The 14,017-nt window shown below is 36.0% G+C and overlaps 1 protein-coding gene across 4 annotated transcripts in view; it reads left to right on the forward strand.

Moving 5' to 3' along the window:
- Positions 1 to 14,017, forward strand: part of CTDP1 (CTD phosphatase subunit 1) — a 94,022-nt gene that overhangs the window by 17,822 nt on the left and 62,183 nt on the right. For 3 of the 4 annotated variants that reach the window (XM_041464302.1, XM_041464303.1, XM_041464304.1), the window contains exons 4-8: positions 297 to 425; positions 1,752 to 1,902; positions 7,123 to 7,213; positions 8,339 to 8,505; positions 10,063 to 11,148. In XM_041464302.1, the coding sequence (XP_041320236.1) occupies positions 297 to 425; positions 1,752 to 1,902; positions 7,123 to 7,213; positions 8,339 to 8,505; positions 10,063 to 11,148 (1,624 nt within the window). Of the gene's footprint in view, positions 1 to 296; positions 426 to 1,751; positions 1,903 to 5,814; positions 5,881 to 7,122; positions 7,214 to 8,338; positions 8,506 to 10,062; positions 11,149 to 14,017 lie in introns of those variants that run through there. The other variant, XM_041464305.1, reaches the window with a different exon arrangement.

Genomic DNA, 14,017 nt, shown 5'->3' on the forward strand with positions numbered 1-14,017 from the left:
TATCAGGACATTGGGCCTTAAATTAAATCAGTGGTTACTTGTTACATTTGAAACTTTTGTGTTGAGTTCTTGTATTTTAAAAGTTAATAGTGTCACAAAGATCTGAGAGTAGACTTCTAGAGCTTTTTTTTCTTTTTAAAGAAATTGTTCCACAGCTGGCATTGCTACAGTTATGTTGAGGCATCATTTCTTGTGCTGTTAGTTTGTAGCAGAAGGGCTTCTCAGGTGTACACAAAAGGTGATAAACCTAATGTATTTCTATGAAGCTAAGCTTAGCAGTGAATATTCTGTTACAGCAAGCTGAGCAGCTGGGAAGAGAAGATCAACAGCGACTACATCGAAACAGAAAACTGGTGCTCATGGTAGATTTGGACCAGACATTGATCCATACTACAGAACAGCACTGCCAGCAAATGTCCAATAAGGTATTTGGGGTTACCTTTCAATCCAATGTAACAACAGAAATGTTTCTAACAATATTTAAATGATGGTTCTCTAACAAAACACTCTGTGGTTAGGTAAAATTATAGTTGAAGAATAAGAGAAAATGAGAAACAAGTCTTCTGTAATATGGTCCTTTTTCTCTACATTTAAATGGACGTTTTTCTTTCTTCCATTCATGCCTTCATGCACTTTTCCTTTATAATCATTTTGAGAGAGGTTTCAGGTAGCAAATTTTAATCTCTGCTTTCCTTCCTCTGCAATTCTCAAGCTGAGTACTTAGTAATGTGACTACCAAGTCTTGAGGCAGATACAGTGAATTACTGTTCAAAGTCCCTTTTTGAGCAATCCTGTGTGTTCCTATGTCTGTCATTCCATGAGTATGTGTAGGGATTTTTTTAAAATCTTTTTTGGGGGAGTGAGGAGGGGAGAGCTTGTGTGTTGTGGTTTAATTCTTCATGAAACACTTGTTATTGAACTGACAAGGTGCATTGACTTGTAACATTTCTAATTTGGAAGCTCTAAAACTTGTTGAAATGTGTACATTGTCTGGAGCAAGAGAATGCAAACTCAAAGATCAATATCATGCAAACTGTGATTGCTTATTTCTTTTCTTTCCTCTTGCCATTCTTGCATGTCCAGTAGGCTAAGCATATGTTCACAATTGCTAGGAAAAAGCAATCTAGAAATGTACATTGCAATTAAGAGGAAAGGGAACCACGAATATTCAACTTAAGGATTAAAAAATCTTGAGTGTCTGAAAGGCTATGCCTCTATCAGTACAAATTCATGGTTTAAAAAAAAAAAAATTTTTTAAAGTATTGTGAGGTTTTTAACAGGGATCTTTATCTGTAAGCTTCCTTCCTGGTTTGCTCTCTGTTGCTATGTTTTCATAGGCAGACTTTGTTGGATGAAGAAAATACTACCTCTGAGCTCAATGCATATTGAAATGAGTCTCTCAAAAGTTCACTGTGAGGTATTGATTGTAGTGAGATCCTGACCTTGTCTGAAACAAGCACATTGAGAAGTTTCTCAGATTGGTTTGCCATAAGTAAAGATTGGAATGAAAGCCACCTGCATCATAAATTTTTCAACAGTACAGCTTCCTGCATTTTAAAGCATTATTGTTGGACTGCCTGGTGCAGAGCAAAAATGTGCTTTGGATTTTATCCATCCCTATAATCTTGTGGCCAAAAACCACTTTGATCTAGTAGGACCAAATAAAGTTGAAGTGAGGGAAGAAGGTAGCTCTGGAATGCTCACTTTTTTGTTTGCTATATTGATAATACTCAACATGGTTTTTCTTCTAGGGAATATTTCATTTCCAGTTAGGTCGAGGTGAGCCTATGTTGCACACACGTTTGCGTCCTCATTGTAAGGAATTCCTGGAAAAAATTGCCAAGCTCTATGAATTACATGTTTTTACTTTTGGCAGCAGACTGTATGCACATACAATTGCAGGTGAGTAGTGTGTTGCATTTAACAATATTTACCTACCTTGCCTTCATACTCATATAACTAATTTTCTTTATGCAGTTGTTTTCAAGTATTTGTTCTTTGTTTTGTGCAAAGCCACCTCCTAAATAGTCCTGTGGGTAGAATTCTTAGCTTGTTGACTAGGCAGTGCCTGTATGGCCTGTAATTTTAGATATAATCCTTTTTTTTCCCCCATCAGATCTGCTTTGTTTCACTGATGGTTAGAGAATCAGATTGTTAACTAGTGCCTTCTTATTAAGTAAGAAATTATGTTGATGGACCCTAACAATGATCTGCAACTTCACTTGTCTTACAAATCTAATGTAAGTGTTGTGTAAAATTCAGTAATGTGACATCATCTCATCCTGTGAGGAACACCGCCCCCATATGGTTTCCTTTCACCAAAGGAAGTTCTGCTGCTTTAAATCTGTTTACAGCAGTTTTGTGTCCTGGAGCTGAGATAACACTTAATTAATGAAAAACAGAAATCTAGCAATATTTTCATGTCTTTTTCTCAAGAACTTACAAGTTTTCACTTCGAGAAAATATTTTTATTTGAATTATAACAGTAGTAGACTGTTGCGTGGGTCACTGGTTGAAATGTTTTCTTTTTTGTGAGAAGCATAAAAGAAACCTGCCCTGGATATGCGAGTGTATGGGTCTGAATAATGTTAGGAAGGACACCATGAGTTTAAACTATCAAGATGGGGTAAAAGCCAATTTTAGTTTTCTCTGTTGGAAGAGCATTTTCTCCTCAAACTTGCCTTTATCAAGTCTGTGGGTCTAAGATAATATAATTAACAATATTTTTGGTTATGACTCTGTCAAACTATCCGTACTGCTGTTCCATGTCTCCTAGCTTTTTTTAAGTTGTCTTTCACATTTGCTTTTTTTTGTGCCATATTGCCAGGAGTGTTTTGAACAACAATGTCCCAGTAATCCCACTTCTTGGCAAGAAAGGATGATCCCAAAATAGTTAGAGCTAGCTATCCTAGCTAGCTCTGAAACACTTTAAAAAAAATAAATCAAACAATTCTTTATACATGTTCAATGCCACAGAAGAGACTTGTAATGACAAGAGATTTCTGAATGACAACATACAATATTTCTGTAATCAAAATACGATGTTTATTTGTTGTCTCCAGCTAATACTCGTTGAAAGGTTTAAGGCATGTCCTGTCCTGCCAATGCAAGTGAATGTTTCTGTGTTGCTTAGTCTTTGATCATAGTTTGAAGAATCTTCCTAAAGCTTTGTCAGTCTTGCTGTTGGATTAAGTGTTATGTACTGCTAGTGCATGAACAATTCTGTGTCTTTCTGTCCTTCTTAGAATGCATTTTTATTTTCTGTGCCAAAAGAGGAATAGTTTTTTTATCACTAGGTTTAAATACAAGTGAGGGGATAGTCTTACTCACTTGGATCTGTGTGCCATGATCTGGCCTAAGGTCAGAAGATGTGTAGCAAATGGCCTTCAGAGCCAGGGAGGAGTTGCAGAGGTAGTTAACTCACAATGTTGAAGTGCTTTCCCTGTCTTCTCTCAATGTGTGATTTGTCCTCTGCCCATTTTAGTCTCTGAGCCCCAATGTGGATTACTGTGTAGTGCCTGTGCTGCCACAGGCAGCACTTATTGAGGTCATCATGCTCAAGCTACCCTGTTTATTCCATAGAGGGAAGGGTCACCTATTAGGGTATTGCTGCTTCCTGTCACCGACAGACTTCTAGATTTCTGCCTGAAGCTGTTTAACCTCATCAAAAGCATTCAAACTGCAAGTGGGTTATTTGTGCAGTGCTGGTGATCATTTCAGCTGAAGTCTGTGGACAAGCACTGGCTGCAGCCTGGTCCACCTGTGCAGCCAAGATGCAGTACTAGAGAAATGCATAGCTGATACATATAGAGAACACTTGATGGCAGTATTGCTTAAATGGGTTCTCGCAGAGCTGTCAGTTTGATACTTTGTTATCCCTATGTTACATAAAGAAAGAACTTGTAATAAAATGCTGGGGATAAGAAAAAGGTTTTTTCACCCTTTTTGATAAGAAAAAGGTTGTTTGCTTAAGTCCTCTGTAGACATCCTATGTAGCTTTGTGAATTCTGAACTCTGAGCTGCTCCTTTCATGTCCTAGAAGGCTTTTGAAAAGAGATGACATCTTGTCAGTCCTTTTCTCTCATCTCAGCTGATTCCTGTTAGCTGTTAAGTAGGATTAGCTGATATTTGTAAACACCATTTATATCTGCTGAAATAATTTATATTAAACCCTTTTTTTGTTTGGCATGTTTACAAAGTGATATCTGGTAGTATGTTTATGAAGATGAGCTTTGGATTTTATTACCTAGAGCTCCCTGAAGTATTTCTCTACTAAATAATTATTTTGAGCAATTGTTTCTTAATTTCTTTTTCTGCTCCCTATAAGAGAAGTTTGGTATATTTAAAACAGATGTCAGCTTAAAAGCTAGTTGTAAAATGCCACAGAATTTTAAGTTCAGGAGCTATTAAGCAACAATAAAGCAATGTGAAATCACTGCAGATTTACAATGAAATTTAGAAAGTAGGACCGAGTTGATAGCATTCATATATATGGTTTGTTATAGCAAGTATATTACAGAATGTATGCAGTGTGTATGTATAATCACCAGTGTCTGAAATTGTCCCAGCTTTTGAAAGATTGGGTCAACAGCTCTTTCCAGATTACAAAGTAGAATCTCAAGTAGAACTGAAGGTAACTTGATTCTTCAGAAATTCAATTTTAGTTTTATTTATAAAAGGACTTATTTAAATTCATGTTGTTTCCAACTGTTATATAACTTCTCCTGGGAACTGCTATTTAACTCAATTTTTCTCTAAGATTTGAGACATCCCAAATATGAGTTAGTTCTCAACATTGTATCTTCTGATTATTTTACCTTAGTTTTTATTTATTTATGAATTTTATTTTTTAAGAGAGTCTATATAAGAGCAGGCAATACGATTTGGTAAGTCTGTGTCTGAGATGGGAAACAAGCAATTGGGGCAATAGTCTCTGCTGGGTGAGTCTACTCGATAGTCTTTCCTAATGTGGCAAACGATAATTATAGTGTCTTCAGTTTGTTCAAGAAACTTGGGGGCATACCTAGCACAGTGTCTAATTTATGGGACTAAATGGAAGCTCAGTTTGTCAGTTCAGTTGGTCCCAGTCTCTCTTGGTCCCTGTCTCAACCCACAAACCCTTCATTATATTTTCTCTCCTCTGTCCAGCTGCAGAGGAGAGTGAGAGAGTGGCTGTGGTGGGTGCTTGGTGTGTTGAAGAAAACAAATGATGAAATTAGTGAAATGTTACCTGCCCTTTCCCTGAGATGTGAAAACATCAAATTGTTTATGTTGATTTAGTTGACTAGGGAACATCTAAAAGAAACAAGTTTGACCTGGAAAGAACTTTTTAAAAAGAGACCAGTGCTGTTTTCTGTGTTGTTACTCAGGTAGCTTACCCTTGGACTCTCCTAAGGTGGGCTTGTATCTTTGCAGATGGATCTTTGATGAGCTCTATCCTCAGTGTATTTTTAGTTTAGTGGTGAAGTATTACTGTGGAGCTTGAGGAATCCTACCTTATCTCTAATCTCTGGCAGCCAGGCTTTCTGCATTTGGACTTTTTTAGTTCAACTTCAATTGAAGTTTAATTTAGTTCAATTTTTCTTACAGTTTTAGCTCGGCAACATTGCAGCTGAGTGCCTCACTGAAGTTTTGCCATGAATTAGACTTCTGTCTAATTCAGTGTAGAGAGTTCCTGTGTATTCAGACAATTAGCAGAAGAGAATTTTGTTGAGGAGAATAGCAACTTGTGTGACAGCTTTTGTAGTTTGTCAAAGTATATGTGTGTACAGCAATAAATCTTTGTAGCTAATTCTCTCAATTCATTATGCCTAGGTACTGCAAGGGTCTCACTACAGGGGATGATTCTACGAGTTTGCAGCAATTCTTAAGCATAGTCGGGTGAGTTAAGGTTGAACCTCTGTCCTTAACTCAGAATTTTCTTGCTTTTATGGGTTTTAAGTTATTCCAATTACACATCAATATTAATTACATACAGGATCAACCTTCAGAAGTGATGACTGATTTTTAGGGTTTTTTTTAAACTTTGTTTTTGAAGTCCCAATTTAAGGTACTCTTGGGAGCTAGACTGTTAAAAGGAGTTGAACATATGTTCTGTGCAAATCTGAGCTCCTTGAAAGAAAATTAAAGTTGGTCCATAGAACAACTATGTAGTCATTTTGAATTCTGTTTCTGTTTATAATATGGCCATCATTTAAAGTAAAATACAGAAAAACTTGAAAAGATGGTTCCCAAGTAAGTATTGACTGCTTTGTATTATTCGTAAAAATAATGAGAAGTTGATACTAGTTTCAGTATGAATTCAGTAAAACAAAAAATACAGGTTAGCATGTAATATGCCAGTTTCTTTCTAAGCAATTATGTGGCTGTGATCTGCTCATGAAGGTGAACTTCATTACTAGAGACTAGGTTCAGAAGCATGTGCATGTGTGTTTGTACACTCAAGTCATCATTTGCCTAAATAATAGCACTTTATCTTGCTTGTAGATCAGCTAGCACAGCTTCTGTTTTGTTTTTAGGGTTTTTTTTTGTTTGTTCATTTGTTTTTTTTTAAAGAGTGCAGTCAGAAAAGTTACTAAAACTGGGCCTGGATATTTCTAGAAGTCCCAGGATATATTCATTATGTGTAAATGTACTGAAGTAGTTGTTAGAGGTACAACTTAAAACCTACAAATGCAAGAGCTCCGGCTGGAACTGTCTCTTAATTTCCTACTGTGCTTAAATATTGCAGCACATTGCCGACTCTTGTGAGACTTCTCTGCAGTCCCTAGGCATAATGAGCTAAGGAGGGCATTTAGCTTTAAAGAACCAATTATAGAGATAAATGTAAGTTGCAATAATCGTGTGTCTATCACCTGCTGTATCTCTTTCAGCCTTATTTATTTGGCTGTCACAAATTCAGTTTTGTTGCCATCTTGAAAGAAAATTAGGTGGAATTTTTAAAATCAGTCTCCCTGAATTAGCTACTAATACTTCATCCACAGTACTTTCTCCCATATGATCTCATGCCTTTAAGTTGTTTGTTAAACTGCTGTTGCACAAATTAAAATACCAGTAGTATATAAAATATAAACAAGGAACAAACATCTTGAACATTAACTTCTTAATTTCTTTTTCCAAAAGGATTTTTGGACCCTGAAAAGAAGCTTTTTTCCCATCGGATATTGTCAAGGGATGAGTGTATCGATCCATTTTCTAAAACTGGGAACCTTAGGTATGTATGTGGGTCTTAGGCATTATACAAAACATGACAACAAACAGAGAAAATAGGCTAAATAAAATAAAAATTACTCCCTCTGCATTTAACGTGTTCATATCCTTCTTTGTCTGCCTCTTAAATATCATTTTAAACACCATCTCAGTAAAACTGAGGTGTTGGGCATTGCAGCATTTCCTCTACTTAATGGGTTCTGTGGTAGCAGAACAGTAAGAGTGTGATGCTATGGCATCATATTTTCACTTACACTTCTTATTCTTGTAATAACCATATTTCCACTTTGTCTTGTGATTTTGTATAGTGACTTTTACGTTGTGGGGTTTTTAATTAAACCGAAATTCTCAGTTTGAGTTCAATTCATAATTGAATACCTAGTGTTCTGGCTTTCAAATGTGCTAAAAGCACCTTCTGTTCCTAGTGTTTCTTGAAATTATGTCATCTAGAGCCTCGAATTCATATTCTAGTCTAAATTCACATTCTGATCTTTTTCAGAGTATTTCTTGTTTTTTAGAGTATAAAGCAAAGATTTTTTTCTAAGACAGATCTGTTTAATGCAGCTTTATGAAATATTAAAATTTATTGCCCGTCTACACCTGACTGTAGCAAATGAGAAGCTTTTTTTTCTTTTCTTGATGTTTTTTTATATGCATCTTAATTACTCTACCTCTTCCTCCTCCTAGGTGATATTAGTAATTCTGTTTCCTTTATCTTGGTTTGAATGAATCTACTCTTTAAAACCTTCCTTGTGTCTTTTACCTATCTATATATAGGTAGTGTATTAACCTTGTGAAAGTTGACTTTGGGCTATTGGTTGACAAAAACCAAAGAAAACCAGATTAAAATGTAATGGTTTGTTCTTACGGATGTTTCTTGTTTTCTGCTTTTAGCCTTTGGAACACAGATTTTAAAAAAGCTGTTTCCTTTTTATCCACTAACGTTAATTTGTTCAAAGCTTGTATTTTGAATTCCATAATTTTAATATTGCTGGCTTTTTGTAAGTTTCTTTTGTAAGTTCCATGTTCTGCAGATATGCTCATAATAAACAAGAGCATCAATAGAAATTATTTCACTTCTATATAAATTTCTAAAACTGGCTTAATTTATCAACTATTTGTCTCTTAGAGATCTCTTTCCTTGTGGAGATTCCATGGTTTGCATCATTGATGATAGAGAGGATGTTTGGAAGTTTGCACCTAATTTGATAACTGTGAAGAAATATGTATACTTTCAGGGGATAGGAGATATTAATGCACCTCCTGGATCAAGAGAAATGCAAATGAAGAAGAAAGGTAATTAGATTGTTTTTAAACCATGTTTATAACTTTGTCCACTGTTCAAACATGATAGATGTAAGTCATTGAGATGGTCTTAGTAATACTGCATTTGTGCTCAGATGGGCAATCCCAGACTATTGAAGTTGACAGTACAGATGTGATTAGCTTGGTAAAACTGGACTGTTCTTACTGAGAGCCTTACTTCTGGCATCAACCAGAGCAGAAGTGAAGCAGTAATAAGTGTTGTGGCTGAGAGGTGGAAATACACCAAACTCTTCAAGAATGTGTAGAGGGCGACACTTTCTCCCTCACACCCCCATGTAAAACATGCTGACTTTTTCTTCTCTGTCGGTTTTACCTCTTCCGTTCCTTTACTTGCCCGTGGGACTTGGAGGAATAGGTAATAAACTCTGGCCTCAACACACTGCTGATAGTGAATGTTGAAATCTGCTTGTCTCCCAGTTTAAATCGTGCTAATAAAATTAGTGTGAATTTTTAGCACCTACTGAACATGGTGTTTTAGCATTTGACACAAGAACCCTATGTTCAACAGGCTCAGCAGTGTAATACACATAATGGATTTAGAACGAACATATTACTGGATTGATAATTATTTGGGGGCAAAATATATTTGCAACATAATGCCATAAGAAAGAATTGTCTGGCTTTTTCCAGTTCACCCAAGGGTTTGGGTTTTTTTTTAGTTTAATACTTGTGACATTGCTCGCTTTCCCTTGCTGATAAAGTGTCCAATACAACAATAGAAATAGTATGATCAGCCTGAATCGGGTCACTGTGATGTGGGACCTCTACACTTGACTACTGTCAGTACTTGCAGGGCAGGAACATGCACACAAAAGGGCGATAAAATAGTATGATTTCATACAGTGTTCCCAGTGAATGTTTGTGTGCAACAGTTTGGAAGTCTGCAGTTTCTTTAATTGTCTCTCTACTTCTGTGGACATCTGTGGACACATCCTAAAATGATTCTTCTGGTTTTGACTATATGACCCTTTTATTTGCATTCCATCAGTCATAAATTGAGCTTGAATGGCATCTTTGTGTTGCTAAAATATATGTCTTTTCAAGGACTAAAGTTCAGGTGTTTTGTTATGAAAATTAGATACTATGAAAGACATGGCTGTTTATAAATGAAGTTCTTGTACTGTAGTTATGGATTAGGACTGCATGAAGCAAATTCTGCCCATCTGTCCCCAATTTGTTTATTTTTATTGCTCTAAGTTGTAAACATAAAACTTACAGTACAAGATAAATCCTTTAATGCTTGCAGAATTAACAAATAATTACTTATGACCTGTGATTTAAAGAAAAAAAAGCTGCTTATGTAACTTCTTTACAAAAGTAATGTTTATTGTGTTTGAGAGTCCTTTCTAGTAATCATTGAGACCTAGAGAACTTTAACAACTTTAAAAAGCCTAGTGATCACTTCCAAGCATAATTAAATCTAAGTCCATATGTAAACTGTGTTTAAGGTCAATGAAAATTAAATTTTGGTTAATCTGAAAAGAAGAAAAAAGGGAAAATATGTTTTCTTTCTTGCCCGTGTCTTAGCAAACCATTCTTCTAAACCTGAGGCATTGGATTCAGCAGTGATTTCAGCAAAAGATGTTGAAGAAATAAAGAACGTTATATGTGTAGAAGAGCACAGTAATGGTCTCAAGAAAACTGCAAAGAACACTTGCACTGCAAATGGGAGTACTTCGTTAAGCAGTGAAACATCTGATGGGGATGTGAACTCTCATAACAAAGTTAATGCCCAGGACTCCTTAAATGATAGCACTGGTCACAAAATGGACAGTGAGGTCACTGATGATTTGGCAAATGCAAAAGAATATCAGATTTCTTCAGAACAAGTTGATACAACAGTTATAGAGAAGCAGCAAACCCAAGAGAAGGTAACAAATGACTTGGACTTTGAACTGTCTAGTGACAGTGAAAGCGATGATGGATTGGATACCAAAAAGTCATCCACTTCTGTATCAGACAGTGAGAATGAGGAAAAGAGAAGTTGGAAGAAATCCAAACAACCTCTGCAGGATGAAAATTTACACCAAGAGAGTTGCACTGATGTAAGTGAGAAAAAAGATGGTGTGGTGAACCATTCTGGGGACACACAGTCTTTACCTAGTGAAAATATCCAGGACAAAATTGATAATGAAGCACAAGAGGAAAGTGAACAGGAAAGCCTTTGTGATTTAGGAAATGGGTCTGGAGATAAGAAAGAAGCTGAAACAGAATCTCAGATTAGTGAGCAGTCTGGAATTACAATGGGTGAGTCCTTAGACCAGAGTATGGAGGAGGAAGAGGAGGAAGATGATACAGATGACGACGACCATTTAATATACCTTGAGGAGATCCTTGTGCGAGTTCACACTGATTATTACACAAAGTATGATAAATATCTGAAAAAAGAGATTGAGGAAATTCCAGACATCAGAAAAATAGTACCAGAACTAAAAAGTAAAGTCTTGGCAGACGTAACCATAATATTTAGCGGACTTTACCCAACAAACTTCCCTATTGAAAAGACACGGGAACACTATCACGCCACAGCACTTGGAGCTAAAATTGTGAAGAATCTCGTACTTAGTGCTGATGATCCTGATAAAGCAACGCATCTCATTGCAGCAAGGACAGGTAGGTATTTAAGCAGCTTTTAGTCTGTTAGAGTTCATGCCTTGAGGTGTTTTGTATAATTTACAGACTTTAATGTAACTGAGATTAGAATCAAAGGATTCTTCCTAAAACAATTTAGCAACCTTTTTAAAAGTATTCTTTCTCTTCTTTTGCTCAAAAGCTACCTTTAATTGTTAAAAGTAGACTCACTAAATACCCTCTGATGCAATGTGTCATGTCTCAGTTTTTTGTTAAGAATTGTTGATACTAATGGTCAAAGACTCGGAGTTGTTGAATAGAAACCCTTAATATTTGTGTCAAAGAAAAGTTTATTATCATCTTGCTAGTTTTGTCAAAGAGAATGTAAGAGTTTAGCATAACTTTTAGGTTGTCTTTGACAAAGCTGCCTGGTTTTTTTGTAGCTGTAATGGATAGCAATGTACCATTGGTAGCTGTCATAGAGGAGCTACCAGTCAGCAGCTCTAGCTTCTAGCTTTTTATGGGTGCAGCCTGGGGCTTGGTTCCCTCATTACTGGCTTTTTGAAATTACATGGAATCTAAATATCTGATAGTCAAATCCATGAAATCCAAAAGTAAAACTGCATGTTTTATATTACCTAAAACTCACACATACTTTTAGGGCACACTTGGATGACATAAGTGAAGAAACACATTATCTGCCACCTGCTGGATTTTTTTTTTTCAACTACTATTCATTTGGGGTTTTAGTAGCAGCTTGGTTTCATTGGCTTGTATTTTAAAGAGAGGGTACTTTCCTCAAAATTCTGTATGTCAAGAGGCATTTAAGTAGTAAAAGCATATGATAAATTGAGATAGACTTTAATAGTAAAAACAACCTAAAACTCAGGAGATGGAATTAGATGCATTGAGATTAGCTGGGATTCTGGGTTGTGAAGATCTGATAATTGCAGCAGTGAATGTGAAGTTTTGAAATCAATGGATGCATCAGTTTGGGACTCCATTGTTTTACTACTGTTGCTGAACAGCTGTTTTAAAACTTCATAAATAGGAATAATTATTTCAGCAAGGAATTATGCAAGTTCATCATACTTCATTGGAGACATAATAGCCATCAGTATAAGAGATGATTTTCCAATTTTAAATCTTAAAATGTTTCATTTCAAAGTTGCTTTGTTTATCTTCAACTAGATGACTTCTGAATGTAGTTACACATCAGATGCATCTGTTGTGATGGGGTAAAATTGATAAGATAAGTGTAAATGAGACTCTCCCAAACATACACATTTTTCTAGAGTGAAGTGTTGAAAAATACATTAAGGTAGACATCATGTGATAATGAGAAGCAGTTGACTTTTTATCTGGATTTTTTTTAATATACTGGTTGAGGGTTGTGTGTTTCTGTAGATGCATGTATGCATCCTTATATTCTTTTTTCATAAATAATTTGCCACCTGTACATTCCTAGTGAATCATACGAAAGTACATCTGAATATGAAAAACTATTTTGACTTTGTTTTTTGATTAAATTGCATATTGCGCTAGTTCTAGTTGAGGTAAATTGGCAGTCGTATCTGCCTAATGGGCAATACTGTTGTCATCTTTCATCATCACTTAATAATTATTTCTGTAACAATGGCAATGAAATAGAGGGATTTAGAGTGAATAAAACAGTATTATCCAATAACCCTTTGTAAGATCCTTCTGGATTGACTGGTTCTGGTTTTGTGATGGGGTTTTGGTTTTTTTTTCAACTGGAGACTATTATTCTCTCCTGGAAGGTGGGAGTATTTAGGCTGCATCGTTCTAATTTCATGAAGGGAACTTCTTAATCAGAGATTTTAAGGATATAAATTCTGTCCTGTCACCGCTGGATTTGTGGTAATTCATCTGTCAATGTGATTTTCATAGTGATTCTTTTATGGTTAGAGAGCAAATTGTTACAAGCCTCTTGCTGACAGTAAGCCATACAAATATTGCATCTTTGGCTCCTGTGGCAAACATCTGAAGCACTGCTTGACATGCAATTGCTGGTGAAAAGGGGAAACAAAAGCATGTCCCTTCTTGAGTTTTTTTCAGAAGTCAGTGATGTGAGACCAGGCAACATTGTTATCTGTACTTTTATCTTTTTTTCTTTTTTTAGCATGTCTATGAAAAGTGATTGTAAAATACCTTTCGTTCAGTCTTCTGGGTGACGCCACTAACAGCGGCAGACTTGGGGCTCTGACAAGCAGCTGAATGTGTATGTTTACTTTTTACTAGCTGAGATGTAAAGAAAGACAGATACTTAATCTGCAGCAGTGTTTAGGAGTAAATACTTTTAGCTTTCTCATTTTGAAGGCAATGGAAGAATTTGGCAGAGGACATAAAAGGGAAGAAGTCAGTGTGAAACAGTTACCCCTTAGGTCTTGAAGTGATGGGGTTTCCCCTGCGAAGTGACCTCATCATAGCTTGGTGCATTGAAATGAGCTACTGAAAAATGTTTTATGTTGTTTTTATGGCATTCTTCCCAGCCTATTAGGGTAACTAATTTAATTTTTTTCTTCTTTATATATACTTGTCTCTTTCTCTGCAGATAGGCTGTTTGTTTCCCTATAAAGACAGGTACTCTGATTTCTGAAATTAAATAAATCCTTGTTTGTGGACAAAGTTAGGGCTTCTTTCATTACACAGGGCAGAAATTACTGCCTGAATTACTGTAAATACAGGATCTTTTCATCATCTAATCAGCTTTCATAAATCTGAGTGACTGAGAAGGCTGTCCTATAGTCATTTCCACTTATCTATGGGCTGCATAAATCTTGCTTCAGTTTTTGAAACATCTGCTGTTTGCTTTAAGCATCAGTAAACCACTGTAGGATGAGTTTTTATAGCTGTGTACACACTTGGCTAAGCAGTTATCACACTATTT

Source organism: Pyrgilauda ruficollis, unplaced genomic scaffold, assembly GCF_017590135.1.
Source record: "Pyrgilauda ruficollis isolate IOZ18807 unplaced genomic scaffold, ASM1759013v1 scaffold178, whole genome shotgun sequence".
Classification (NCBI taxonomy): Eukaryota; Metazoa; Chordata; class Aves; order Passeriformes; family Passeridae; genus Pyrgilauda; species Pyrgilauda ruficollis.